General features: G+C 42.3%; 3 protein-coding genes across 5 annotated transcripts in view; 1 reads left to right on the plus strand and 2 right to left on the minus strand.

The window, feature by feature from the left end:
- Positions 1 to 392: 392 nt before the first annotated feature.
- Positions 393 to 9158, minus strand: LOC123513279. Of its 3 annotated transcripts, none has more exons than XM_045270360.1 (6): positions 9098 to 9158; positions 5299 to 6700; positions 3573 to 4883; positions 2776 to 2900; positions 1567 to 1684; positions 393 to 970 (listed from the first exon to the last, which is right to left on the minus strand). In XM_045270360.1, exons 2-6 carry the CDS (start codon positions 6637 to 6639, stop codon positions 521 to 523), a joined length of 3345 nt encoding a protein of 1114 aa, XP_045126295.1. In that variant the 5' UTR covers positions 6640 to 6700; positions 9098 to 9158; the 3' UTR covers positions 393 to 520. The 3 variants fall into 3 exon arrangements, with proteins under 3 accessions (XP_045126295.1, XP_045126288.1, XP_045126303.1); XM_045270353.1 differs by having other exon boundaries at positions 8972 to 9152; XM_045270368.1 differs by lacking the exon at positions 9098 to 9158 and adding an exon at positions 8758 to 8899.
- Positions 9159 to 9609: 451 nt separating this feature from the next.
- Positions 9610 to 25186, plus strand: LOC123513384 (F-box/WD repeat-containing protein 5-like). Its single transcript, XM_045270513.1, has 16 exons — positions 9610 to 9724; positions 10251 to 10378; positions 11463 to 11554; positions 12495 to 12652; positions 13083 to 13260; positions 13691 to 13800; positions 14767 to 14973; positions 15472 to 15643; positions 16112 to 16255; positions 17368 to 17497; positions 18440 to 18538; positions 19208 to 19328; positions 19698 to 19789; positions 20418 to 20568; positions 21405 to 21596; positions 22332 to 25186. The coding sequence occupies exons 2-15, from the start codon at positions 10272 to 10274 to the stop codon at positions 21537 to 21539; spliced, it is 1896 nt and encodes a 631-aa protein (XP_045126448.1). The 5' UTR covers positions 9610 to 9724; positions 10251 to 10271; the 3' UTR covers positions 21540 to 21596; positions 22332 to 25186.
- The window catches only part of LOC123513379 (E3 ubiquitin-protein ligase PPP1R11-like), a 32369-nt gene continuing 16195 nt past the window's right edge, over positions 9639 to 25812 (minus strand). The window contains exon 4 of the mRNA XM_045270501.1: positions 9639 to 9772. Within this exon, the coding sequence (XP_045126436.1) occupies positions 9711 to 9772 (62 nt within the window). The 3' untranslated portion in view covers positions 9639 to 9710. The remainder of the gene's footprint in view (positions 9773 to 25812) is intronic.

Raw genomic sequence — 25812 nt, forward strand, 5'->3', positions numbered from 1 at the left:
CTGTTGTCAGCTGTGTTGGGAGTGCTGTTTGGTCAGGTGTTAAATGATCTTAGTATTTGTTTACTCAATTGTGAAGTTATCAGATAGTCAACACCTGTTAAAACGTTCTTATCTAGGTAATATGATGGGTGTGCCTTTATTTTCAGTTCTGCCTAGGTTTACTTCCCCCTTCACCCCCCATCCTCACCAACAGCCTTCCTATCTTGTTTAGCCTCCATTTCCGATAATTTCTTCAATATTTTCACATGACAGCATAATTTATTTACTCCCAACCTAAGCTTCACCTCTCCCAGCCTCTTCATCCCAGCTTTAGATATATTTCTCAGTTTTTAGTGCTTGAAAGTGAAAACATTGACTAGCTCCCAGATCAATCAGGGTAGGACACCACATCATGTTATCCAAAACTTTAATGTTAAAAAATATATTAGAAACATATGCAAATGTACATGAGTATGATGGAATGTAGAAACAGCAACAGTAACAATGAGAGTCTGCCAGTGAGGACAGACAGACAGGCAAGCTAGGTGAGCTCCTCTTGGACAAATATAGCAATGCACTCTCCATCTACATCCGCCATCATTGCCGTGTGGCCCTCGGAGAACTGCCCCGGCCCCTGTCCCCCCTCCGCCAGTATCATAGTCCCCGATGGAAGGGTGTCCTGTCCCAGCGCTGAGTCCACATTCCCTGTGTCATGGCCGAGAGTAATCCCCTCCTCCCCATGTATCCCTAGAAGATCCCCGCCAGCGTCCTTTGATAAGAGTGTGGGGTCGTCAAGTGTCTCTGCCCCCTCCGTCATGGCCAGCTTGAGTGTGAGGTTAGCGGTGTCAGAGAAGGTGTCGTCTGTTGGTATTGTGGTGGTGGTTTGCTGGTGTGAGGGGTCTGTGGTTGCCTCGAGGTCTGGGTCTTGCTTCTCGTGCTTCTTGAGGTGTATTCGCAGTGTGCCGTGCTGAATGAAGGTCTTCGGGCAGAACTGTGGAGTGGTGAGGATAGGAAGATTAAGGTTAATTTCATGGAACTTCATCTGCATTGTCTTCTCTCATTGTAACTTTACTCCTTCACTTTACACTATGATAGGAAGGTTTAGGTTTCTGTTCCTATGTCTCCATCTTTCACTGTGATTCTACTTCCCTTGACTCATACACTGATAGAGAGCATATGGCAGTTTCTCATCTGCCTCTCCTCTCTTTGTGATTAATAATGCTTCTCTAGATACAAGGATAACAAGATTTAGGTCCCTCTGTTTTTATCTTTATCTTTCAAGACTCACTGCCACTTCACAGACATATTTTGGTGACTGGTTTGTCAACATGTAGGTCTGTGGTTGTCATGGTGAGAGCTTATATTGTGTGGGGGGGGCTGTGGTGGGTGACTGTGGTAAGTTAACATACTGTGGGGGGGCATACTGTGGGGCTGTGGAGAGAGAGAGAGAGAGAGAGAGAGAGAGAGAGAGAGAGAGAGAGAGAGAGAGAGAGAGAGAGAGAGAGAGAGAGAGAGACCAACCCCATAACACTACAACCCAACCCTAACTACCCCATCACTACAACACTGCTACAACCCCATACTTACCGGACACTTGTGTGGACGCTCACCGGTGTGGACTCTCTCATGGCGGTGCAGGTGTGACACATGTGAGAACTTTTGGCCACAGGTGAAGCACATGTATGGGTGTTCCCTCTTGTGCAGCCTGTGTTGAAAGGTGTCAGTCAGTGGTGCTGGTGTAAAAACATTCCTGTGTGTGTGTCAATGTTCCTGCCCAAGACTAAGAGACAGTATTAATAAGGTCCATATTCAAAAAACACTTCTGTACCACACCTTCACTGTTTTCAAAGGGCTCTAGTTGTGTTACAGGTTTTTAAGGGTGTTTCTATAATTCTAATGTAATGTCTTTGATAATTATCAAAGAGCTCTAGTTGACATGGGTTTCTAAGGTGTTTCTGTAATTCTGGAAGATAATTTTTTAGAACTCAGCTAATCGTCTCTGTAGTCTTTGAAAATGGTCGCAGTGGGAGAAGGAAGCATTTTTGAGTATGGTGGTAGGTGTGACAAAAATAGGCAAATAAACTAAATACAGTGAAATTTAAACCTGGCAGTATTATCAACCTACTCGAAGCTAACAATTAATAACAGTAAAGCAAATCTTATTATCAACTTACTCGAACCTAACAATTAATAACAGTGTCTAAGCAATAAGCAGTATTTGTAACCCAGCTAGTACCCACAAATCTAGTCACAACAGCATTCTTATTAATCCAGCTAGGAATTATGTTGCACTAGAACCTTACTGAATAAATATACCCAAAGCAAAGTATAGATTTATTAACTCATTCAGTACTATGAGACATTTTCATATTAATTCTGCATACTATTTGGTGATTTTATACAGCTTCAGAAACTTATGTGGGAATTAAAATAGCGAAGACTCCGGCCAACTATCTTCTGACCTCCATATACCCTTCCTAATGTAAATAAAATGGTCTTATTGTACACTAAACTCATGGTAAAAATGTGTCCCAGTACTGAAGAGGTTAATGTCAGCGTTCTTATCAATCCAACTTGGGAATTATGTTGCTCAAGAAACTTACTGCATTGAAACAAGAGAAGAAAGACACAAATCAACACTTTCAACAATATTTCTAGCTGGCATTAGTTTGTGTGTGTGTGTGTGTGTGTGTGTCACCCTGAATAGGAACATGAGCCAAAAACAACCTACCCAAACCAAACTAACATCATCATCATTAGTAGTACCAGTAAACAGACAGAGAACAGTGGCCTCACCTCATGTGGTACTTGAAATCACTCTTACTGAAGAAGTCCTTGCTACACATGTCACACGCGTACGGCCTCTGCCTCTCATGGTCGCGCTTGTGGTGCTGCTTGAGGGACGCCAGGCACTTGTAGGTCTGAGGGCAAGGTAGACACAGACAATGAGCTGCTAGACCATGAGGAGCAGGATGAAGATGGGGATGAAGTGTGGTGAGAGGTCAAAGATGAAGTGTGCTGAGAGGTCAAGAAGGTGGAGTAGGAGGACAAAGATGAAGTGTACTAAGAGGTCGAGAAGATGAAGCAAGGTAAGAGATGAATGAAGAAGATGGAAAGACGAGTACTAAGAGGTCAAGGAGGTAAGGGAGAAGGAAGACAAAGATGGAGATAAAGAGTGCTGAGTGGTCAAAGAAGATGGTGTGGTAAGAAGTCAAGATCAAGGAGGAGGATAAAACGATGAAGCATGGTAAGAGGTGAAGGAGGAGGAGGAGGAGGGACAAAATCACAGATGAAGTTTGCTAAGAGGTCAAAGAAGATGGATGATATTACACTTAAGTACAATCAGTTTCTCTCAATTTTTACTGTACTGTGTAAGAGACCGATTTAAGCCAAAGCAAGTGGAAAGATGCAGACACGCAGACACACACGCACGCACACACACACACACACCTGGGACAGCTTGAGTGAAGAGATTGTAGCCGCAGAAAGTGTGCATAAATATAAGGAAAAGCTGGATAAAATTAGATATGGAGACAGGTCACTATGAACCTTGTAATATACAACTAGGTAAAAATACACACACACACACACACCTTGGGACACTGCTGGCACTGGTGTATTTGTGGTGTTGGGTTGTGGTGCTCCATGTGCTTATTGAGAGTGGAGCGGTAGGCGAAGGTGAGGCCACACTTGTCACACTTGTAGCGGTGCAGGGAGGCGTTGTGTGTGGCCAGATGCTGCTGGAAATTCCACTGCTTGTTGAATGTCTTCCCACAGTCACAACACTCAAGACGTCCCTTTTCACTTCCTTGCTTCTCCCCTCTTCCTCCTCCACCTCTTCCTTTCAACACTGCAGGCTTTTTGGGAATACTAGCAATGATCTTCTTTCCATTATCAACTTCCTCCTCCTCTTCTTCCTCTTCCTCATCCATCACCTCCGACTTTATAGGGAGTTCCTTGAGTCTCTGTACCGGCGGCTCCACCTCTGTCTTGGGGATTGTGAGAGTGACTAGGGGCAGTAGGGACTTATCAGGAGCTGCCAGGGACTCCAGGGGCTCCTCATCACCTCCCTGGGGCTCCAGTTTGATGGTGTGGAGGGGCAAGGGAGGGGTGTCATCCACAAGGCGATCAGGTGGGGCAGGGGTCTCTGCCTCACCTGGGGTCAGCAGGAGGGTGCTGTCAGTGTCCTGGTGGTGAACATTGATCATGATGGTGTCCTCAGGGTGTGGCAGGGTGTCCTCCACCCCCAGGGGCTCTCCAGGGGCATCCACTTGCAGCACCTGATCCTGCCACAGCCTGTTGCCCTTCTTCATCACATAGGACACACTCTCTCCCTCAGGTGTTATGTACATCACCAGGTACTCCTCCTCCTCCTCCACCTCCCCCTCCCGCACAGGCACCGTGTCCTCCCGCAGGATGAGTGTGGTGCTGGGGTCGTCCTGTGAGGCAACGTCAGTGGTGGTGGTTTCTACATTGGTGATGGCAGTGGTGGCTGTGGTGTCTTTGGAGGAGGCCTGGCGAGCTCTGAGGTGCAGGAGGCTCACGGTGCTGCGGTGTTCCTCCGGGGACAGACAGGCATGCGTCTTCACCTCGCTCATGGGGAACACGCGACCACAGGAGGCACAGTGGTGGTGGCCATCCCCAGGGTGTGCCTCCTTCTCATGTGCTTTAAGGTCGGCCTTCACGCTGAACTGGGCACCACACACCCGGCAGTAGAAGCAGCGCGGTGCCGGGCCCCGCTGGCCACGCAGCACGCGGGATGCCTCCTTCAGCGTGATGGCCTTCTTGTGCTCCAATCGGTAGTGGCGGCGCAGGGCAGTGGCTGTGGCTGTGGACACTGGGGTGGGGCACAGCGGGCACCTTCCCTCCTGGTGGACCATGTGGTGTTTGTGCAGAAGTGTCACCTGGGGAGAGCAGGGTGGTGAGATGGTGAGGTGGTGATGCACTATAAGGTAACAGACCTGGGTACAGTCAGCTGACCTACACCACTCACTGTGGACTGTCTGTGCTGTGTGGGCTCCAGGCCACTGTATGTGTACATGATGCACAATGAAACTATAAAAATGTAAATAAGAAAGCCTTCTTTGGTACTAAGCCTGGTCATCTCCATTACAAAAAGCTACTTTTATATAAATGAATCACCCTGGAAGTTATCTAATTCGTGACACTCTAGGCAATGAATAAATGAACACAGACACAAAGCACACCATTACTCATCAGTGTGACTCTCTGTGATGACACACCCACCCTGAACACACACAATGAAGGGCACCACAGAGCCTGAAGGTGTGTGCTGTGTGGTGTGAGGGGAGAGCCTACCTGCTTGAAGCGCTTGCCACAGATGCTGCACACATAGGGCTTGACGCCAGTGTGGAGGCACTGGTGGCGGATCAGGTTGGAGGAATGGCTGAACTGGCGGCCACACACGTCGCACACCTTGGTCTTGATGCCGAGGTGCAGGTTGAGGTGCATCTTGAGGTCGTAGGGGCGGTAGAAGGCCTTGGAACACAGGGAGCAGGGGTATGGTTTCTCCTTGTTGTGCACGGAGCGGATGTGGTCCTCCAGCACCAGGCTCTTGGGGAAGGACAGGGGGCAGCTGGGGCAGGGGAATGGCCGTGCCACGCTGTGCACTGCTGCCCGGTGGATGCGCAGTGCTGCAGCAGTGTCACATGGGTGGCGGCACAAGGGGCAGTGCCAGGCGCTGGGCCCCTCATGGCTCTGCAGGTGGGTGTGGTACTGCCGTGACGACCTGAAGCGTGCCTCACAGGCGGGGCAAGACATACTACCGGCTTGGGCAGTGCGACGTACTCTGCGCGGAGGCAGCATGGAGTCCCTTGTGGCCAGTCGCACCTCAAACGTGCTGGTGTCGTCCTCCTCTTCCTCCTGCACCGTCTCATCAGCCTGCTCCTGCTGCTGCCGCCGCTGCTGCTCTGTACGACGGCCACGCACCACCTTCAGCGGGGCAGCTGACTCCTCCACCTCTGCCACCTCTCCCTCGGGAGAGTCTGGCTCCGGCAAGGCAGCAGGGGGCCCGTCCTCCATCTTGAGGTGGCCCACTGACAGCAGCAGCACACGCTTCTCAGGCTGGACACCCTCCTCCTGTCCCTCCTCCCCAGCCATGGCCTCCAGGGTAGTGTCCTCCTGGGAGGCTGGGGGACCCACCAGCACCAGGTCCCCATATGGGTGTGAGGCATAGGGAGCTGGCAGAGTGTGCAGGGCTGACCCATCTGCTGCATTGAGGGTGATGGTGTGTCCCTCCCCCCCATCCTTGTCCCCCTCCTCCCCCTCCCCCTCCCCCTTGATGTAGATGTAGGTGATGGGCTCCCCAGATCCTGCCTCCCCCACTACCACCAGCTGGCCCTCCGTTGCGTCCTTCCACCGTGGCACAGCACCGCTGTCCCCTGCCTGCAGCACAAAGTCCTCCCCGGTGTCCAGGGTGGCGTAGGTGATGGCGGCATCTGGGGGCAGCACACCACCGGGCCCCGCCCCATCCTCCTCCATGGGGCACAGCAGCAACGGCTCCCCCGGGCCACCCTCTTGCAGGGTGACCACGCCACCCTCCCTGCGGCCCAAAGTGAGGTGGGAGTGTGTGAGGCCAGTAGGGCTGAGAGCCAACAGGCCCCCAGCACCCCCACTGTCCTCACCCTCATCCAGGTCCATCTCCAGCCTGGCAGGTGCCGTGGGTCACTGCCAGGGTCGGGGCCGCTCAGCGTGCTGCCCTCTGTTGGCACAAACAAATGTGTGGGTGAGGGTTACTTTATCCAGCTGAGGGGGCTGCTGAGGGTGTGCCCCCCACAACTAGGATTTATGGATATGGCAGACACAAATTGCTAAGTTATGTTTTTAAATGCCTATACAAAAGATGCATGACATGCACCGCGATTCAAGACGTGCAAGTTACCTCAATAATAATGACCCATACTTTGGTGTATATATATATATATATATATATATATATATATATATATATATATATATATATATATATATATATATATATATAAAATTTGGTTAATGTCTACAATCGATCCTTCTCAGTAGCACATGACACAATTACATGTGTTGTGGTAACATACTCATTGTGCTTCACGTTTATGAATTTTTTTCAGACACAAGGTTTTTATTGGCTTGTAGTGATGGCTTGAAAAAATCAAAGTCGCAACATAAATAGAGTCCTGCAAGCGGTGTTCTTCTCTTTCTTTTTGTGGGTGTTTCCATTAGTAGGGCATTGTGGGTCCTGTGGTAGGTTGTGGTGTCTATTGATCACATGTCACAGATGTCCAAAGAGACCCCACCATACAGGTAATTGCTAAAATGACATATCACGGCAAAACCAATCATGGACCTTCGACTACAGGATGTCCAATGAGAACCCTCAATGTTAAGAGTTACTTATAGTACTCCATTTGTTTCTACTGACAGAGGGACAGAGAGTGAACCACAGCAGTTTGCACCACTTACTAAGCTGCTTTCACCATGGACGCCCACTGCTCTGACTGTGATATCAGGTTATCTTTTTGAGTTCTGTCACCGCTACACAGGAAATGCAAGAGATTTGTGTGTGCATCAAGGGTCAATTTTGCTTTCCAAAATTGTGACTAATACCAGATACCAGGCAATGTTGTGATTGCCTTAAAGGGGCACAATGCAGCTGTGGTGAGCATTGCTGTTAATGGTGAACAGTGTTGCCAATGCTTCTCTATATTTTATTCACATGTTGACATTGGGTAAGATTAGGTTAGGGTTAGGTAATAACAAGGGAAGGATCTGGGATGGGCACAGTCCCCTGACTAGGTTATGGCATTCTCTTTAAACATTAGGTTAGTTTACATTAGGATTTGATTAGTAACTGGGGTGGGGAAGGATTCTGGCAGGGGAGAGGCCCCCAGCTAGATTAGAGCATTTGGTTTAAACAATAGATTAGGTTAGGTTAGATAGGGCTTGGTTAGTAATGGGACAGTGGGGCTTTCCCCCATGGCTAGGTTATAGCATTGGATTTTTGCTAAATGAAGCATTATTATTATCATTATTATTTTCCTGCTATGTTATGATGGCCTACAGCACCTGTATTCAGCTTCCACCCATTAGTGACGCTGGCATTTTTATTTATAGTGGTGGGCATATTAGGGCCCATATCATCACCCGAGCACATCTTTGGTACAACTACCTAGAATCTGGGTATCACGGTGACATATAAACTTGTAACTTTAAACCACTTGACAAATGGCAAAGTAGTACGAGTATTAAGGTGGTACGTGAAGGGATTTGAACTTATAAGAGGACGTCTCACCACTTTATCCACTATGCCACCGCCTCCCTAAATACACCAACAAATATAGTGAATTGTTGGCAAATATTTTGCAAAGAATTATATTTTTGTGATAGAGAGGAATTTTTCCTTAGATTAAAAAAAAAAAAAAAAAAAAAAAAAAATTGCTCCCAAAATCCCCCAAGCTTGCTGTTCTTGGGAAGGGGATTGGTGAAGCCATTAGCTACGATACTTCACATTTATTAGTTTTTTTGTATGGCCAAATGATTATTGACTCATAGCGATGCATTTGTAAATCAGCACATCACGTCAGGAAACACAGTTAGATTAGGTTAGGATTAGGGTCAGGTTAGGTTAGATTAAGTTTGTTTTGGTGATTGGTGGGGAAACTGAAATGGACACAAGTCTACACTTCCTAAGGAGACAAACGACCTGTTGTAAATAAAAAAAAAAAAATAAATAAATAAAATAAACGAAATAAATACATAAAGTAAAATGACGATATTCACCATTGGAAATACCCAGCACCTCCCCCGCCCAACCCTTAGGGGCAGGCAGGGAGGAGGAAGGAGGGCGACAATAATGAAGAGGGAGGGGAAGAAGGAGGAGGAGCCGCACGTGGAGATAGAGATAAGGCAGAGCAAACGTTGATTTGCAAACGTTAGGAAGACTCGTTCTATAAGGCCAAGAGTGAGCCTCCACCACACACAGGCCCCTTCTCACCTCAACAGGCCAGGCGCGGCGACCCCTCCACTCATGACATGCTCCCCCAGCTTCCTGCACTCAGCCTGGCCAGGTAATGGTGTAATTATTAAGTGAGGCAGCTGTTAGTGAGGGTGTTTGGCTTACTGGACGGGCCAGGTGTGGGGCGGTGGCGGCCATCAGCTGATCCTTTACCTAACAAATGACTGTCGGTTTTTTTTATTATTATAATTATTTTGTTGTGCTTGCATAAGTTTTAGATCATTTTAATTATTCACAAATCAATCAGGGAATAATTGTCATGGGTTGTATTTGTTCTAGATATTTCTTCTATCAGTTTCCAGTGTGAAGACAAATAAGGAATATCTTTATCTAGCTACGTAAAACGGTACGGAAACTTTGAGATTAAAAATTGTTTGAAGTATTTTCACTAATCACTGAAAAGTCTTTGCTTTGCTTCAAACAAAACTCAAGAAAACTAAATAAATATGAACAAGGACAACGATGCGCCGAAACTGATAAATGATAAAACCAATAAAACACTCTCAGACAACAAAATCAAAGCAAAGAATAATGACTATAGAAAACAACAATATCGTAATTATAAAACAAATGAAACAAAAAACAATAAAACACGATATAAACACAAAGAGTGAGCCGAGATATTGTATTGGAAGTCTCCAGCCGAGGACTCTCTGTGTTTACATCACATCTTTGCGCTGACAATTTCTCTTATATTGTGTGTCCGGCGCCCTCAGAGTCACGGCAGGCAAGGTAAAGCAGGGACGCGAGGGACGACACGTGTATATGGCCTGTCAGTACCTGTAGATGAATGAATATGAATAAATAACAGTGATTTGCTGGTGTGATATGAGGGGGTCAACATACACGGCGTGGGTGCTGTGTGGGGAAGGGGTAGAATATGGTCAAATGTCACCTCATATCACGAAAAATTATGTGGGGGTTATTGCTGCTGTTGTTAGGATAGGTGCCATATTTCATGCTACAGGAAATCTCTCTCTCTCTCTCTCTCTCTCTCTCTCTCTCTCTCTCTCTCTCTCTCATTATCATTATTCTCCTTTTTCTCTTTTATCTCAATTTTATTCGTCTCATCTTCATTTACTTCATTATTTCTCTCTATCTTCTTGTTCCCTTATTTCCATCTATCTTCCTCCTCTTCCTCTTCCTACTACTATTATCTCCTCCTCCTCCTCCTACTACTACTTCTTCTTCTTCTTCTTCTTCTTCTTCTTCTTCTGCTACTCACTCCCTTGTCTTATCCCCCTATTTTTGGTTGCAGAGGAGCAGGCTGGAGGGGAGGATGGATGGCAATGAGCCTGACTGGTCCCTGCTTCCCGACAGTCTTTTACTACACATCTTCACACACCTGGAGTTCAACGACACACCTGTGATAGGCCTCGTTTGCAAGTGCGTAGGTCTAATCGTGAATGTTTTGCAGAGTATAGATTTTTGTTTATTTATCTTTATTTATTTATTTATTTATTTTTTTTCAGTGGTTAAGTTGTTGTATTTGTTTATGACAGGATAGCTGGTGGTGGAAGTAATGATAAGCTGCGGCAAACTTCCTTCCTTTGTTAAGTTTATATATAGCAACTACCTGATAATGTTGTGCACCTGTTTTTTTTTTTTTTTTTTTACCGAATAGAAGTTGGTCAAGGGCAACAAAAAATTAAAAAGAAAGGGATAAATGTCTTGAAATCTCCCTCTTAAAAGAAGTTAAGTTTTAGGAAGATGGAAATACAGAAGCAGGCAGGGAGTTCCAGAGTTTACCAGAGAAAGGTATGAATGATTGAGAGTCCTGGTTAACTCTTGCATTATAGAGTTGGACAGAACAGAATATTGATGGTGGTGGGGAGAACATGTGCATTCCTATCCAATATTTATGTATATATTTTTGTTCTGTTTATCTCAAGTTGTTTCTCATCTTTTTTTCTTCTTTTCTTTCTTTTTTTTCTTATTTCAGATGAGTTATTTGGTTGTTTTCTTTTTTCCTTTTTTTTGTCTTGTTATTATATTTACCATAATTTTTTTTTCATTATATTATCCTTCATTTTTTAATGCATCTTCCTTCTACTTTTTTTCAGAATTCAACAAAGTTCTTTACATTTTCCTTTATTTATTGCAAATTCAAGTATATTATCAGTATTTCCCATTGATTACAGAATTTTCTGATTTTTTGTGTTTCTTTCCTTCCTTTTCCAGCTTTTCCTGTTACCCTTCATCATATTTAACTTCACTTTCCCTCCAAGTTCGGACACGTACACTGTCCATCATTATGAACCACACACTATAACTATTTCCTATTCTTATTACTATTATTCTTATTCCTCTTCTTTTACAACACACTTAACCATCATGATACAATCTCTCAAGTTACCCACACACTATTCCTTCCTTGACTTTCATAACAAACTGAACCATTATGAGTATTTCACCACAAACGCCTCCATTTTCTACACCAGCTTGTTTTTATCTGAGTCTCCCCCGGCAGGTCTTGGCTGAGAGTGAGTCGGGATGAGTTTCTGTGGAAGCACTTTTTCTACAAGGACTTCCAGGTGGACCCCAGTGTTCCCATCATGCCAGGTACAGCCAGCAATGGGGGAGGACTTTGGGTGGAAAAGAACAACAGTGGAATGTGATAGATAGCAGAGATAGATAGATAGATAAAGAACTGTAATGAAAAGTGATAGGTAGTAGATAGATAGAAAAAGTACTGCAATGGAAACTAATAGATTAGATATTAGAGATAGATAGATAAAAAAAACTGCAATGGAAAGTGATAGATAGAGATAGGTAGATAGATAAGGAAGAGAGTATGTTAATGGATATAGATAAAGAAGTGGTGTGAAAAGTGATGAATAGTAGAGATAGAGATAGATAGATAGATGATGAAGTGAATATGGCAATGGATGTAGATAAAAAAATTAGAACATTAGAAAATTTAATATAGAAGTGAGTGTGGAGATAGAAATTTGAATGTAAGAAATGATGATAAAGAATAAAATGTGAAAAAATGTGGATAAAGATTAAAGCTTGCAAAATATTTAACATAGAAATAAGAGAGAAAAACAAAATTAATGAAAGTAAATGAATGATAATGATAATTGAATTTAAAAACAAAAAACCGCAGCAAGGAACAAATTATGGAAAACACAGATGATAAATAGAAACATACAAATTATTTAAATGTACAAATAAAGAAATAAAAAAAAAGAAAGCTAACTAAAATAAAACCTTAGTAAAAAAACAAGAAAAACAGATAAATGAATAAATAAACAAATATTAGTACAAAATATTTAAACAGAAAGTTAATTGAAATAAAACAATAGTAAAAAATGAAAATAAAAAAGATAAAAAAAGAAATAAAACAAATATTAGAACATACAAAATATTCAAACAAATAAATAAGAAAAAAAATTAACCGTAGCAAAAAATAAATTAAATTAAATTAAATTAAAAAAACAAATATAAAACCACGAAACTCACAGTAACACCACTAACACCACCTTTTCCATCACCCTAGGGAGGAGTTCCTGGTGGGGGGAGTACAGGCGGCTGGTGGAGGGCACGGCGGTGGTGGAGACGCAGGAGATCTGTGAGCATAACCACCAGGTCCTCCATGTGTCCTTCTCTCACAAAGGGGACATGTTTGCCACCTCCTCGAAGGACGGACACATCATCGTAAGCATTGGCAGGACTTGTTGGATGGTTCTTTTTGGGTTCTTTTCTTGCTTGTGTTTTTATTTGTGTTGTTTTGTGTCTTTTTTTGTGTTTGTGTGTTTATGTTTTGTGTTTCATTGTTTTTTTTTTCCTTTTTTTGTTTGGTTTGTGTGTTTTAATTGTATTTTGCCTTTGTTTGTTTGTTGTGGTTTGTTTTTAGTTGTTTGTGTTGTTTATTTGTTGTTTTATTTATCCATTTATATATTTATTTGTTTGTTTGAGGACCTGGACATTATATTTATTAGCTCCCTTATAAAAAGATAGCTGTAATGGACGTAAATTACACACACACACACACACACACACACACACACACACACACACACACACACACACACACACACACACACACACACCATCATAGTCACCACCTCTCGCTCTCTCTCCGTAGGTGTGGACAAGCAGTCACCCAGCACAGATCAAGTATTACAAGGACATGAAGATTCACTCCTGGAAGTACACACAGTTCTCGCAGTTCAACAGTTCTGACACTCTGCTGCTGGTGTCTGGTGTTCACTTTGGCACTTACAACAGCACCTCCGGAGAGATTGCTGTCTTTGATCTGGAGAGTGAGTGGGAGAAGGAGGAAGAAGGAGCAGGAGGAGGAGGAGGGAAGAGATTGTACAGTGTTCCCTCACTATTTCGTGGTTTGACATTTGCAGCCTCACTGTTTCGCGGGTTTTATATATAGATACATATCACATCAATGTTTAATCACTTGAGTAGCATGACACATTTCCATATTCATTCTGCTTACTATCTGGTGGTTTTATATAGCTTTGGAAACTTATGTGGGTTATTGAAATAGTGAAGACTGGCCATTAATCTTCTGGCTCCCATAGACACTTCCTAATGTCAATAAAACGGTCTAATTGTTCACAAATCTCAAGGCAAAAATGTGTCCCAGTACTGAAGGGGTTAAGCTCAGACGTTTGAGAAATGTTTAGAAATAAACCCATAGCATTTGAAAGACACATAATAACACCCTTACTCTTTCAGGAGACTTTGAGCTGCAGTGTCGAGTGCTGAACAAACCTTACGACATTTTTGGCACCTGGTACAATGATCAGTATCTTCTGTCTGGCGACCTGCACTGGCTGGCGCACCTGGTGAGGCCTCAGTGTTGTGTCCTTGTGTCTTAGCCTTGTACTGCACCTCACAAATTGATCCTAAAATAATGTATCTCTTTTCTTTCTTCTTTGCTCCTTTTATTTATTTCTTCTTAGATATTGTAATTTAATGCATACAGTACCTCTATCTCTGTTCTATCTCTGTACCCCAATCCTTGTGTCTAATCCTTGTACTGCACCTCACAAATTGATACTGTAATAATGTACCTCTTTTCTTTTTCTTCGTTTCTCCTTTTATTTATTTACTGTTGGGGACTTTCACTTCATGAATACAGTACCTCTATCTCTGTTCTATCTCTGTACCCCTATTCTTGTGTCTAATCCTTGTACTGCACCTCACAAATTGATACTGTAATAATGTACCTCTTTTCTTTCTTCTTTTCTCCTTTTATTTATTGTTAGGCATACAGTTCCTCTATCTCTGTATCCTTGTGTCTCAGCCTTGTACTACACCTCACAAATTGATCCTTAAATAGTGTACCTTTTCTTTTTCTTATTTTCTCCTCTTATTTATCTATTGTTGAGCACTGTGACTTCATGCATACAGTACCTCTATCTCTGTACCCTGTCCTATAAAATGGTCCTAAAATAATGTACCTTTTTCTTTTTATCTTCATTTTTCTGTCTCTTATTTATTATTGGACACTTTAAATGGAGATTAAACATTCATTGTGTACAGTACATAATAGATAAATAGATAGACAATACCTCTTTTTTTTTCCCCTCCTAGGATAGATAGATAGAAAATAAATACTTCTATTTTTTTTCCGTCCCAGGATAGATAAATAGACTAATTTTTTTTTTTTTTTTTTTTTTTCCTCCTAGGATAGATAAATAGATGAACAATACCTCTATTATTTTTTGCCCAGCCAAGATAGAGATATATATATTTTGCCCTCCCAGGATAGATATATAGATGAATAATACTTCTTTTCATCCTGCCAGGTAAGTCGCAGTGTAATCTGGCTGAACAAGGCAAATCAGGAGACCAGGTCAGAGCACGATGCAATCCTGGTCTGCCTCTACAAGTTCTACAACAGAAACGCCTCCAGTGTCCGCACCATCCTTGTGTCCAACTGCCTGGCCCCGGACACCCCTAGCAGCCCCACGGAGGTCAAGGAGAGAGCCAAGGAGAGGAAGGTGGAGAAGGAGGTATGTATGTGTGTGTGTGTTTCCCTAGCTGAAGTTTGCAGGGCCTTGGGTATACTTCTATGCTTTCATCTCCTTATCTGTATTAATTTTTCCTATGATTTGTGCACATTTGTGGTTAAAATTGTCTGTCTCGTCAGTTACAATGCTTTTTTTCCATTTAATCTGGACGAAAGTGAGATCATATTTTTTTAGTGTTACTTGTGTTTTTGTCAATGAATGACTAGTTACTACTACTACTACTGCTACTATTGCCACCATTGTGTGTGTGTGTAGCTGAGTTAGATTTATGTTATGCCATCTCCTTGTCTGCTTTTTATCCAAGTTTCTGTTCTTTTCTACTTGTTATTTAGCCAAAAATCTGTCTCTCCCTTTCTTTTGTGGATCAAGTCATTCCATTTTGAAAAAGCTTGTATCAAATTTGTGTTTCAATACCCCTTCTCCTCCTGTCTCCTCTCCACCTCCACAACCCATTCCTCACCCCACCCCACTCCCCATCAGGTCCTGGAGAAGGGCAACCCCCCCTCCCACCGTGACCTGGGTGTCCTGCAGGCCCCTGTCCCCAGAGAGGAGGAGGACAAGGGGTTCCCTACAGTGAGCCAACCCCCGACCTACACTAACCCCATAACCTACACCAGCGACTACAGGAAAGCCGAGACAGAGCCGGCCGAGGGTGGTGATGGTGGTGTTGATCCTGCCTGTGTGGAGATGGTGAGCTTGTGTGGCTTACTAATTGATGTATAAAAAAAACACTGCCAGCACTTCATTTCATTAGACTAAGGATATTTTTCACCTCTCCAGCATTCAATATTTCTCATTATCTTTTTTTCTCATCATAACATTTAATTTCTTAGACAAAGAATTTTTTTTTTACCTCACCAGCATTCAATATTTGTCATAATCTCCTTTTCTTATCATAAAAACATTTCATTCCCAAGACAAAGGACATTTTTCACCTCTCTAGCATTCATTATTTTCTGTAATCTTCTTTTCTCATCATAAAAAAAACTATTTGACTTCATTCTCAGTCATATATATTAATCTCAACACTATTTTCTTCTCCATAACCTCCATTCACTCTCAAAAACCATCTAACACTTGAATCTTTTATCTTGCACAGGCAGAGGAAGAGCAGAGGGAGCAGGGGTACCTCGATCAAAGGAGGAGGTGATGCAGGACTGGGAGGAGGACCATGAACCAGCCCCTCCCATGTCCCTTGCTGAGGACTGTGACAAGTTCCTCATCTTCACGACGGGCTCCAAGACTTACTCCCCACATCAGATTGGTCAGTGGCTGTGGATTGGTTTTTGTTGTTGGTGAGGGTGTAGGACAAGGGTTTTCAAGGTGTTTTTGAAGTTAGGGTGTAGTAGAAGCTATAAAGAAGGCAAGAGAAGCAAAGTTAAGATATTTTAGACATGAGAAGAGGAGAGATGAGGAGAAACCAGTGAAGAAGGCAGTGCTGGTACCAGTTATGGGGAGGAGTAAAAGAGTGTGGGGAGACTGAGAAGCTATAAAAAGAAGGGAAGAGAGGCAAGGTTAAGATAATTTGGACATGTGAAGAGGAGAGATGAGAGGAACCAGTGAAGAAGGCAGTGCTGATACAAGTTACAGGGAGGAGTGAAAGAGTGTCGGGAGACTGAGAATAAGACGGAAAGACGTGATGAAGTGTGACATGAATAAACTCAGACTACAAGAAGAGGATGCAATGAATAGAAACAGATGGAAAAAGTGAACTTGAATGGGTGACTTTACTACATAGTGGGAATAAGGTCAAATGAAGAAGAAAAAGATATAGTGGAAGTTTTTAGTGTTTTGAAGGGTGTTTTTGTAGTTTTCTTGGTTTGGTAGGGTGCAGTGGAAATTTGCTAGTGTTTTGAAGGGTGTTTTTGTAGCTTTCTTGGTTTGATAGGGTGTAGTGAAGTTGTTATGGTTTTTCAAGGGTGCTTTTGTGTTTTCTTGGCTTGATAGGGTGTAGTGTGTTGTTAAGACTTTCAAGGGTGTTGTTTAGGATTCTGGTGGAAGGATTTTTTTTGGGAGGGTGTTTTGTTTTATTCCAGTGATGTTTTAATTGTTGAAATATTTGAGGTGTTTTTCATAATTTTGGTGATAGTTTAACAGGCTTTAAAGGAAGTTATTGAGGTGTTATAGGTGTTGAAACAATTCTGAAGACAATTTGATCAATTTTACACCACCACTGAGGGAAAAAAAAAATATGAAAATCCAAAAATCATTAGCATATGAAAAAATAGCCCAGAGGAGAGAAACAAAGCATTACAAAATATTAGAGATAGTTTTCCTGATGTGTATTGATATTTCAGACTTCAAGAGGAATAAAAGTTCATAATATTAACTGTCCCAGAGGTGGGGCTGTTTTTCTGACGTGTATTGATCTTTCAGGCTTCAAGAGGATTAAGAAGTTCACAATACCGACTGTGGTGGAGGTGGGGCCGTGTCTGAGGGAGAGAATACAGCAGCGAGAGCACCAGAGAGAACTGAGGGAGCTGGGGCTGTACCAAGACCCAAACTGGTAAACTAGAATCTCAGTGGACCTTTTCGTTCAATTGTCTTTTGTTGCCCTTAGCCAAAGAAAAAGAATGAAAAAAATGTTCTTCTGTCATTCTGCTAGCACTCCTCCCTATGGTACCCCTTTATAGCTCTCATAAGAATGATTTACCTATGTACACACCAAAACAATTCCACACAGGACATCTCAGGCTAACCAAAACACACACACACACACACACACCATCAGCCCCTATTTGAAACTGACAGCCTCAAGGACTATTCTACTACATCTTAAGAGCTTTAACACACCACAGCTGGTCACATACACTCACAGCAAGGCCCCACAGCACACATTGGCTCACCCCTACTCCTTCACAATGAGACCATTCCCTGCCACCCTACTCTACACTTCCTCCAACCCTTACCACAGCACACATTGGTTCACTTCTACTCCTTCACAGTGAGAGCGTTCCCTGCCCTGCACCTCCTCCAACCCTGACACCATAGCAAGGCCCCACAGCACACACCATCGCTGCCCCTTTACAGTGAAACCATTCCCTGCCCTGCACCTCCTCCAATTCTGATACCACAGCAATGCCCCACAGCACTTACTGGCCCCACCCCTACCCCTTCACAATGAGACTGTTCCCTACCCTACAACTCCCTCAACCCCAAAACAACAGCCCGTATTCTGAAACGCTTTGCTCTCTCACCATCACTGCTTTCCAAGGGTTCCAGTTGAAGATACATTTTTAGGAGTATTTTTATGGTTCTGGCGATAGACAGGCAAGATTTCTAGTTTATTAAAAGGAGAAATTGTCTTGAAAACCCAGCTAGTTATCTCTGTGGCCTTGGAAAATTGCCGTAGTGAGAGAGGAAGGCGTTTTTGTATACAGACATACTATTGATGCTTGGTTCTTCACTGTAACAAAAATAACAATAACTTCTGCAACTCTTCCTCCAGGTTGGATTACGATTCCGTGGCGGAGAGATTTGACCACATAGACCACCTGATAGACCTTAACGGACACATAATAGGCATGGGTCTCTCCCCGGACCATAGGTAAGATGCCCCCCCCTCTCCCCATGTGACCTGACCAGGGGGCGGTGAAGGCAGGGTCATATTGTTGAGTGAATTGTCTTTGCTATCGTCACTTGGTTGTGTTGTCTTCTGTCAGGGAGGGATGGGTAGTGAGTCTGTGTCATTATTGTATTATTTGCTGTGTTGTTTAGTTTTCCATGTGTGTGGGTGGATGGATAGGTGGGTGATAAAGGTGAGTTTTGCAGATGTGTGTTTTTTCCAATGTTTCTCTTCTTCATTTCTCCTTTCTATGTGTTTGTGTGAATGAATAGCTAGGTCATATAGGTGAATTTTGCATTTTTTCTCTTGTTTTTCTTCTTCATTCCTCTTTTTGTTATTGATTCTTTTTATATTTCATAGCTAAACTAAACTTCACCTTCCTTCTTCTGTCTAATAACTATACTTCCTCCTCCTCCTCCTCTACCTTCTCCAAAGTCACTAACCTAAACAATCCCTCCATTAGCTACCGGTTTATTGATAATGATGATAATATTCTAGGCAAAAACTATCACCTCCTCCTCCTCCTCTTCCTTCTCCTTTTCTTCCTCCTCCTCCTCCTTTTCTTCCTCCTCCTCCTCCTTTTCCTCTTCCTCCTCCTTTTCCTCTTCCTCCTCCTCCTCCTCCACACACTCACCAGCACTCTCCCGCCAGGTACCTTTACGTCAACAGCCGGCCGTGGCAGGCTAACTGTGTGGTTGAGAGCCCCTTGAGTCCGCCACGCATCGCTGAGGGGATCGACCTGCATGTTATTGACCTCACTAACCTGACCGAGGTGAGCTGGGGCCAGAGCGGATCAAGTTAGGGCATGTTGGGTCAGAGAAGGTTATGTTAAGGGTGGATTAGGAGGGGTAGAAAAGTTAGGAGAGCCTGAGAAATGGTTAGGAAAAGTTGTATTTGGTTGTTTTGGTTTTGTTTATGGGTTGTTTTTAATCTTTTTTGTTTTTTTGCCATATTTTTTTTTCTCTGTTATTTTTTGTCATATTTCTTTGTTTCTGTTTGTCTGTCTGCCTGTCTGTGCTTTTGTTCATGTATTTGATTCTTGTTTTCTCTCTCTCTCTCTCTCTCTCTCTCTCTCTCTCTCTCTCTCTCTCTCTCTCTCTCTCTCTCTCATAATTTCTCACACAGCCTCGTTATTTCTCAGGTTGGCACAATGTTACGCTCCCACAAGGCTTACACACCAAACGATGAGTGCTTCTTTATCTTCCTGGACGTGTCTCATCAGTATGTCGCAAGGTGAGAGGCTGCGACCTGTTGTGTTTTGCCGCTTGGGACTTGCTGTGTGTGTGTGTAATTCACCTCGGTCGCCTACTGGTCACCCAGCCAGTCTTCCCCATTACGGAGTGAGCTCAGAGCTCATAGACCGATCTTCGGGTAGGACTGAGACAACAACACACTCCACACACCAGGAAAGCGAGGCCACAACCCCTCGAGTTACATCCCGTACCTATTTACTGCTAGGTGAACAGGGGCCACACATTAAGAGGCTTGCCCATTTGCCTCGCTGCTTCCCGGGACTCGAACCCGGCCCTCTCGATTGTGAGTAGAGCGTGCTAACCACTACACTACTCGGTGTGTGTGTGTATGGTTTTTTTTTATTTATTTATTTATTTATTTATTTATTTATTTATTTTTTTTTTTTTTAGAAGAGAGGGCCAGCCAAGGGCAAAAAAAATATTGTTGAAAAAAAAAAAAAAAAAAAGGCCCACTTTGGTGCTGGTTCTCTAGAAGATAGAATGAAAATACAATTAAAATATCCAATACTCACAAACTAAACTTACAAACAAACTTTTTTAACATTTCCGTCATGCAAAATCGTTCATAATTGACACATAAAGCAAGACTCCCCTGTGTTCCCCTGCAGCGGTGCGGAGGACAAGCACGGCTACATCTGGGAGAGGCACTATGGGGTCTGCCTCTCCCGTCTCCCTCACAAGGATGTGGTCAATGCTGTAGCCTTCAACCCCAGGGACCCAGAGATGCTCATTACTGTGAGCGACGACCACACTATCAAGGTAATGACTGTGTGCTGCCTTGTCTTCATTGTTATCATCATCATCATCATCATCCTTGTCTTTCTATTACTTCTCCTCTTCCTCTTTTTTTTCTCCTCCTTGTTCTCATCCTCTTACTTTTTTTCCTCCACCTCCTTTCCCTCTTCTTCATCCTTCTCTTCCTCTTCCTTCTCCTTCTCCTTCTCCTTCTCCTTCTCCTTCTCCTCTTCCTCCTCCTCCTCCTCCTCCTTGGGTATATTTAGATTATTTTATTGACATTAGGAAGGGTCTTAGGAGGTCAGAAGATTAATGGCCACAGTCTTCACTATTTTATTACCCACATAAGTTTCTGAAGCTGTATAAAATCACCAAATAGTAACCAGAATGAATATGGAAACTCATGTTTTTTAGGTCATTTTAAGACAGTTTGGCATGTTTCTAAGGCATTTTAAGACAGGTTGACATGATTTTTTTAGAGCATTTTAAGACAGTTTGGCATGTTTTTAGGGCATTCTAAGAGAGTGTGGCATGTTTTTTTTAGGGCATTTTAAGATAGTTTGGCATGTTTTTAAGACATTTTAAGACAGTTTTGCATGATTTTATTTTAGGGCATTTTAAGATAGTTTTGCTACAGTAAGACTATTTTACTGACATTAGGATGAGTCTGTGGAGGTCAGGAGATTAATGGCCACAATCTTCACTAATCCCTAATGAGTTTCTGAAGCTGTATAAAATCACCAAATATTAAACAAAATAAATATGAAAACACATCCTAGTATTGAGGTGGTTAAGTATTTTTCCTTATAGCAAGTAGCCACAAAAAACCATCTTCTTCACCTCCTCCTCCTCCTCCTCAGATCTGGCGGTCAAGGAGAAGAGCGAGAGCGTTAGGCATCGACCCTAATGAAGCCGGGAGGACAGCCAAGGAACTTAGGGTGAAACATCCCAAACCGTCTCCGCCCCCTCCTGAGGAAACGTCCTTCTCCCTCTGACCCCGCATCCTGCCCCCTCAGACCTCTTAGAAGCCACCTGTCCTTGCTCTTGTCCAGGTAAACACACGAATACCCCTTACAAGCGACCTACATGACTACCTCTCTTTGAAGCCACCTACATGACTACCTCTTGTCCAGGTAAACATGACTACCTCTTAGAAGCAACCTGCCCTTGCTCTTGTCCAGGTAAACACATGACTACCTGTTCTTCATGCTTTAGTAATTGTCAGGTATCCTTTATCAAGTTTCATTTTCAGGTATTTTTTTATGATTTTTCTCTTATCTCATACAACTTTTTTTTTTTTTATGTAGTAATTTTATGACCATTTTCATATCAAGATTTTTTTTTTTGTCCTGGTCATCCTGAAAAAGGCAAAAGTGGTCAGTTCTTTCTTACATTTGTTTTGTACAGTTTTTAAAAGTGCTCAGAATCTTTGTGGCTGTGAAAAGATTAACTCCATCTTGAATCAGGAATCCTAATTTTCAAGCCTCTCTCATAGCCAGATTTTTTTTTTTTTCTTTTCTTTTGACAATTTTTATGTATTCACCAACCAAGATATTTACTGAGGTAGTCTCAAATTGTCCTTTAACTTAGAAAAGACTTAATTAATCTCTTGTTACCCCTTTATATTTACTGTAAGTGTCTTTAATACTTCAAGACAAGAAAAGACAAAAATTAACTGCAATTTTAACAACATTCAGAATGGTAATGAACAACAAGACCTGTGAAAACAAGAAGAATAACAAGGATAACTCAACATAACCTTAAATAACCTCTCATTGACATTACAGGCAAGGTAAGTGAGTCACTTCGCTGGAGAGGAGGAGATAGGGGGACGTGTAGCTTGGTTGGGTGTGTGTCTGGCCAGCCTCACCCAACCTCACCCAACACAGCCTCCCAGAACCCACCAGTAAGACCCTCACTTGACTCACTGCCTTGCTTCCCTGAGTCTGGAGGATCAGCACAACTAGTAGCAGTGTACATAAATCACGTGCTATGTAGTCAACACCTGCTAGACGGATTTCGCTCTCCTGAAAACGCTGTGATACATTATTTGCCATAGTGACTGAGCTGGAGAGAGTTTGGTAAGTGGTGTGGCAGAGGGAGATGGCTGATTGATTGACGCTTGCTTGGAATTAATCAGGTTTTGCATTTATTTATGTGAAGCAAGGTGTGACGAGCAGTGTTGTGAGAGTTGAGTGGATTGATGGATTGCTGAAAGGATTTGTTGGTTTAAAAAATTGATGGGCTGTCCTTGTCATATAACCAAGAAAGTGAGAAACAGAGAGAGAGGGAGAGAGAGAGAGAAGCAGTCATTTTTTTCGTTTTCTATTTTCACACACTCTTGAATCACAATTTGAAGTAACTCAGCTTAATTTTCTTGCTCCATTTAATCCTCTAACCACAAGTGACAGGACTCTCACTTCACCTCACTTCAAGAGCCCCCTGAATGACTTACCGTAGCAAGCTTTGATAAGACTACATTCACAAAGAGAAGATTATGAACTAAGGTATACTCTATTTTCTTCTTATGGCTGTCTTTCTAAATCACTCCTGGAATTTAAACATCAATTTGTTAAGTTTGGGTGGACTGTCTGCTAACTCTCTCTTTATCAATGGCATATCTTATTTTATTTTTGAGCTTTCATAGGCAAACAATTTCTAGGGAATTTTACTACATATTCAATGGTGTGTTTTGGTGTCGGTCTAAACTGTACAAGACTTTACTAACATGAAGAGGTGTAGGTGTCAAAAGAAAGGGTAAATAGAACCCTTACTTGATTTCATGGCTGAGTTATCAAGAGTGCTAGGGATTTGATGAGATTGCAAGACATGTCAGTATTGGTGGGTGCAAGATCTGTCAATATTACTGATCAAGAACACTAAGAACAGAAAAAAAGACTGCAAGAACTCTGTTAATATTAGTTTTGTCTGACACATTAAGCACATAATAAGACCACAAAAGACCTAATATCACTGCTTGGTTATGTGAGACTGATCAAGAGTGATAACATAGAAAGACTGCAAAAAGCCTGTTAATATGACTAGGTACTGGGATGATACAAGAGGCCTGTTTGTGTGTCACTGAGAAGAGGGGTGGTATGTACTATGTGCTATGCTGTAGTTGCCAGGAGCTGTAGAGAGGAGGTTCCTGCTGGGGTGTGCTGCCGCTGGGGTGCAAGTAGGTGCCTGCATACTGCACGTTGCTCTGTGGTGTTTGTTGGTGCTTGTATAAGGTGGTGGTGGTGGTAGAGGCAGCATGTGTGGATGTGGTGAGGATGTGGAGAAAGGCAGAGAGAAGGAAATGATTATAGGTGTGAGAGAGAGAGAGTAAGAGTATGAGTGACAGAGTGTATTAGGGTGTGTATATCAGAATGAGTGAGTGAGTGAGTATAAAAGAAAAACAACCGTAAGTAGAAAAGAAAGAGTAAAGATAATTGCTATGTAAGAGTGTGCTTGCTACCAATCTATGCCTTCATTACCTCCAACACTACAAGCACCAAGCAAAACACTCACCACCACGTAATGAAAAAGAGAATCAGGCTGTTTTTATTTGATTATTTTCTCTCTATCATGGATGCTTCGCCAAAGAGCCTTAGCCTGATGCAGACCATACACAAAATTGCAGCTTGATTGCCAAAATATACATAGAGAGTGGTGTATAGTTGGCAAATATGCGTTGATGCGAGAATCTGTGTATTTTGAGTTCGTGGAGGAATCATGGGAGTATTTTTATTTTCCTGGTGTTGTGTATATATGTTGCTCTACTCTTTGATGTGGGATTAAGAGTAATGATTGATTTACAACATTTTTCTACTTATTTATTTATTTTGACCATGGTTGTCTTTTTTGTGCTTTTCTTTCTTTCATGTACAAGATTGAAGAGTGTGAAATTTTGGTTCCAATTTACTTTTTTTTCATGGCATTTGATAACTTTTTATTATTTCCTGTACAGAATTAAGTGTTGAATTCTGTAAACTACACTATTACTATTATTTATTCATTTATTTATTTTTTTTATACATGAGTGTCTGTTCCTGATTCCTCTTTTCTCTCCCATACAATATGAAAAGCTTGGCATTCTAACGCTAATTTACGTTTTTTTAAATCTGTGTTTATTATTGATTGCTCCTTTTCCTTCCCATTATTAAGAGAACATTTAATTCTAACTCCAAACTATTTTTTTTCACATGTCTGTTCTTCATTGCTACTTTTTTGGGTGTACAGTATATAAAAGCATTAAATTCTAACCCCAAACTACTTTCCACACATCTCTGAATCCACTAATCTGTATTTCCCTATGCAAAATTGAGCTCTCTTTCAACACTACATCATTTTCCACACATGTCTATCGCTGTTAGCTCTGTTCTTTGCTGTACAAGACTGAGGAACATTAAACTCCATCATCAAACTTATTTTCACATAGATGTCTCAAAGTTCCTCTTCCTTGTTGAGAGTGATCTGGCTCCAAGCTATCTACTCTGTGGATGTGTGTCACTCTTTGCTGTATGGGATAAAGGAGTGTTGATTTCTCCTATAGCTGGCCAGAAAGATAGCCACTGTGTGTACTGGTAGGCTCTGTGGACCCCCTGGCTGTGAGGTCCCTATAAATGTATTTTCTGCGCAGCAATGAATGTTTTACTTATGTGCTGTGTTATTTGACTCCCTGTGTTTGTGCATGCGTGTGTGTGTGTGTGTGATTGTGTTTCAATGTTTTGTTTGTTATTGATATTTTCCTTTCTTCTTTCTCTTAATAATGTAAAAATATTGTTAATCTGTCACTAGAACCATAAAGCATCCTTAGAAATTGGAGTAGCTTCAATTTGAGTCTTAAATGGTGGTGTAGTGCAGAAGTGTTGCAGAATATTGTCCTTGGTTGGCCCTCATCTTCACCTGAGTGGATGTGCAAGGGTAAGGAGGAGATGGTAAGGTATGTAGTAAGTTTTATTATTATTATTATTATTATTATTATTATTATTATTATTATTATTATTATTATTATAGTTTCATAGGTCAACATCTGATTGCTCTTCTTACAGTATGAACACTCAGGTTTGCTTTTATTATCTCTTTGGTATTGAGAAGAAACAATACTAACATATCTCCTGGTTATGGAACTGTTTGGCGCACAGTTTTGATTCACCATTAACACAATACAGACAGCTTTGCAGCGGAATGAGACCGTATATTTACATTTCCTTAAGCTCCCCCTCAGGATAACAACTCCAAGAAACAACAACACACTTCAAACACCACGTCTAAGGGTACAAT

The sequence above is a fragment of the Portunus trituberculatus genome, chromosome 5, assembly GCF_017591435.1.
Source record: "Portunus trituberculatus isolate SZX2019 chromosome 5, ASM1759143v1, whole genome shotgun sequence".
NCBI classification, from domain to species: Eukaryota; Metazoa; Arthropoda; class Malacostraca; order Decapoda; family Portunidae; genus Portunus; species Portunus trituberculatus.

Excerpts from the sequence above, each read along its gene's own strand:
- LOC123513279 (XM_045270360.1), bottom strand. The coding sequence starts at position 6,639 with ATGGACCTGGATGAGGGTGAGGACAGTGGGGGTGCTGGGGGCCTGTTG. Across the intron at positions 4,884-5,298 it reads GTGGCAAGCGCTTCAAGCAG|GTGACACTTCTGCACAAACA; the intron begins GTAGGCTCTCCC and ends TGCTCTCCCCAG. Across the intron at positions 2,901-3,572 it reads AGTGCCAGCAGTGTCCCAAG|ACCTACAAGTGCCTGGCGTC; the intron begins GTGTGTGTGTGT and ends CCTTGCCCTCAG.
- LOC123513384 (XM_045270513.1), top strand. The coding sequence starts at position 10,272 with ATGGATGGCAATGAGCCTGACTGGTCCCTGCTTCCCGACAGTCTTTTA. Across the intron at positions 10,379-11,462 it reads GTGATAGGCCTCGTTTGCAA|GTCTTGGCTGAGAGTGAGTC; the intron begins GTGCGTAGGTCT and ends CTCCCCCGGCAG. Across the intron at positions 16,256-17,367 it reads TTACTCCCCACATCAGATTG|GCTTCAAGAGGATTAAGAAG; the intron begins GTCAGTGGCTGT and ends TTGATCTTTCAG.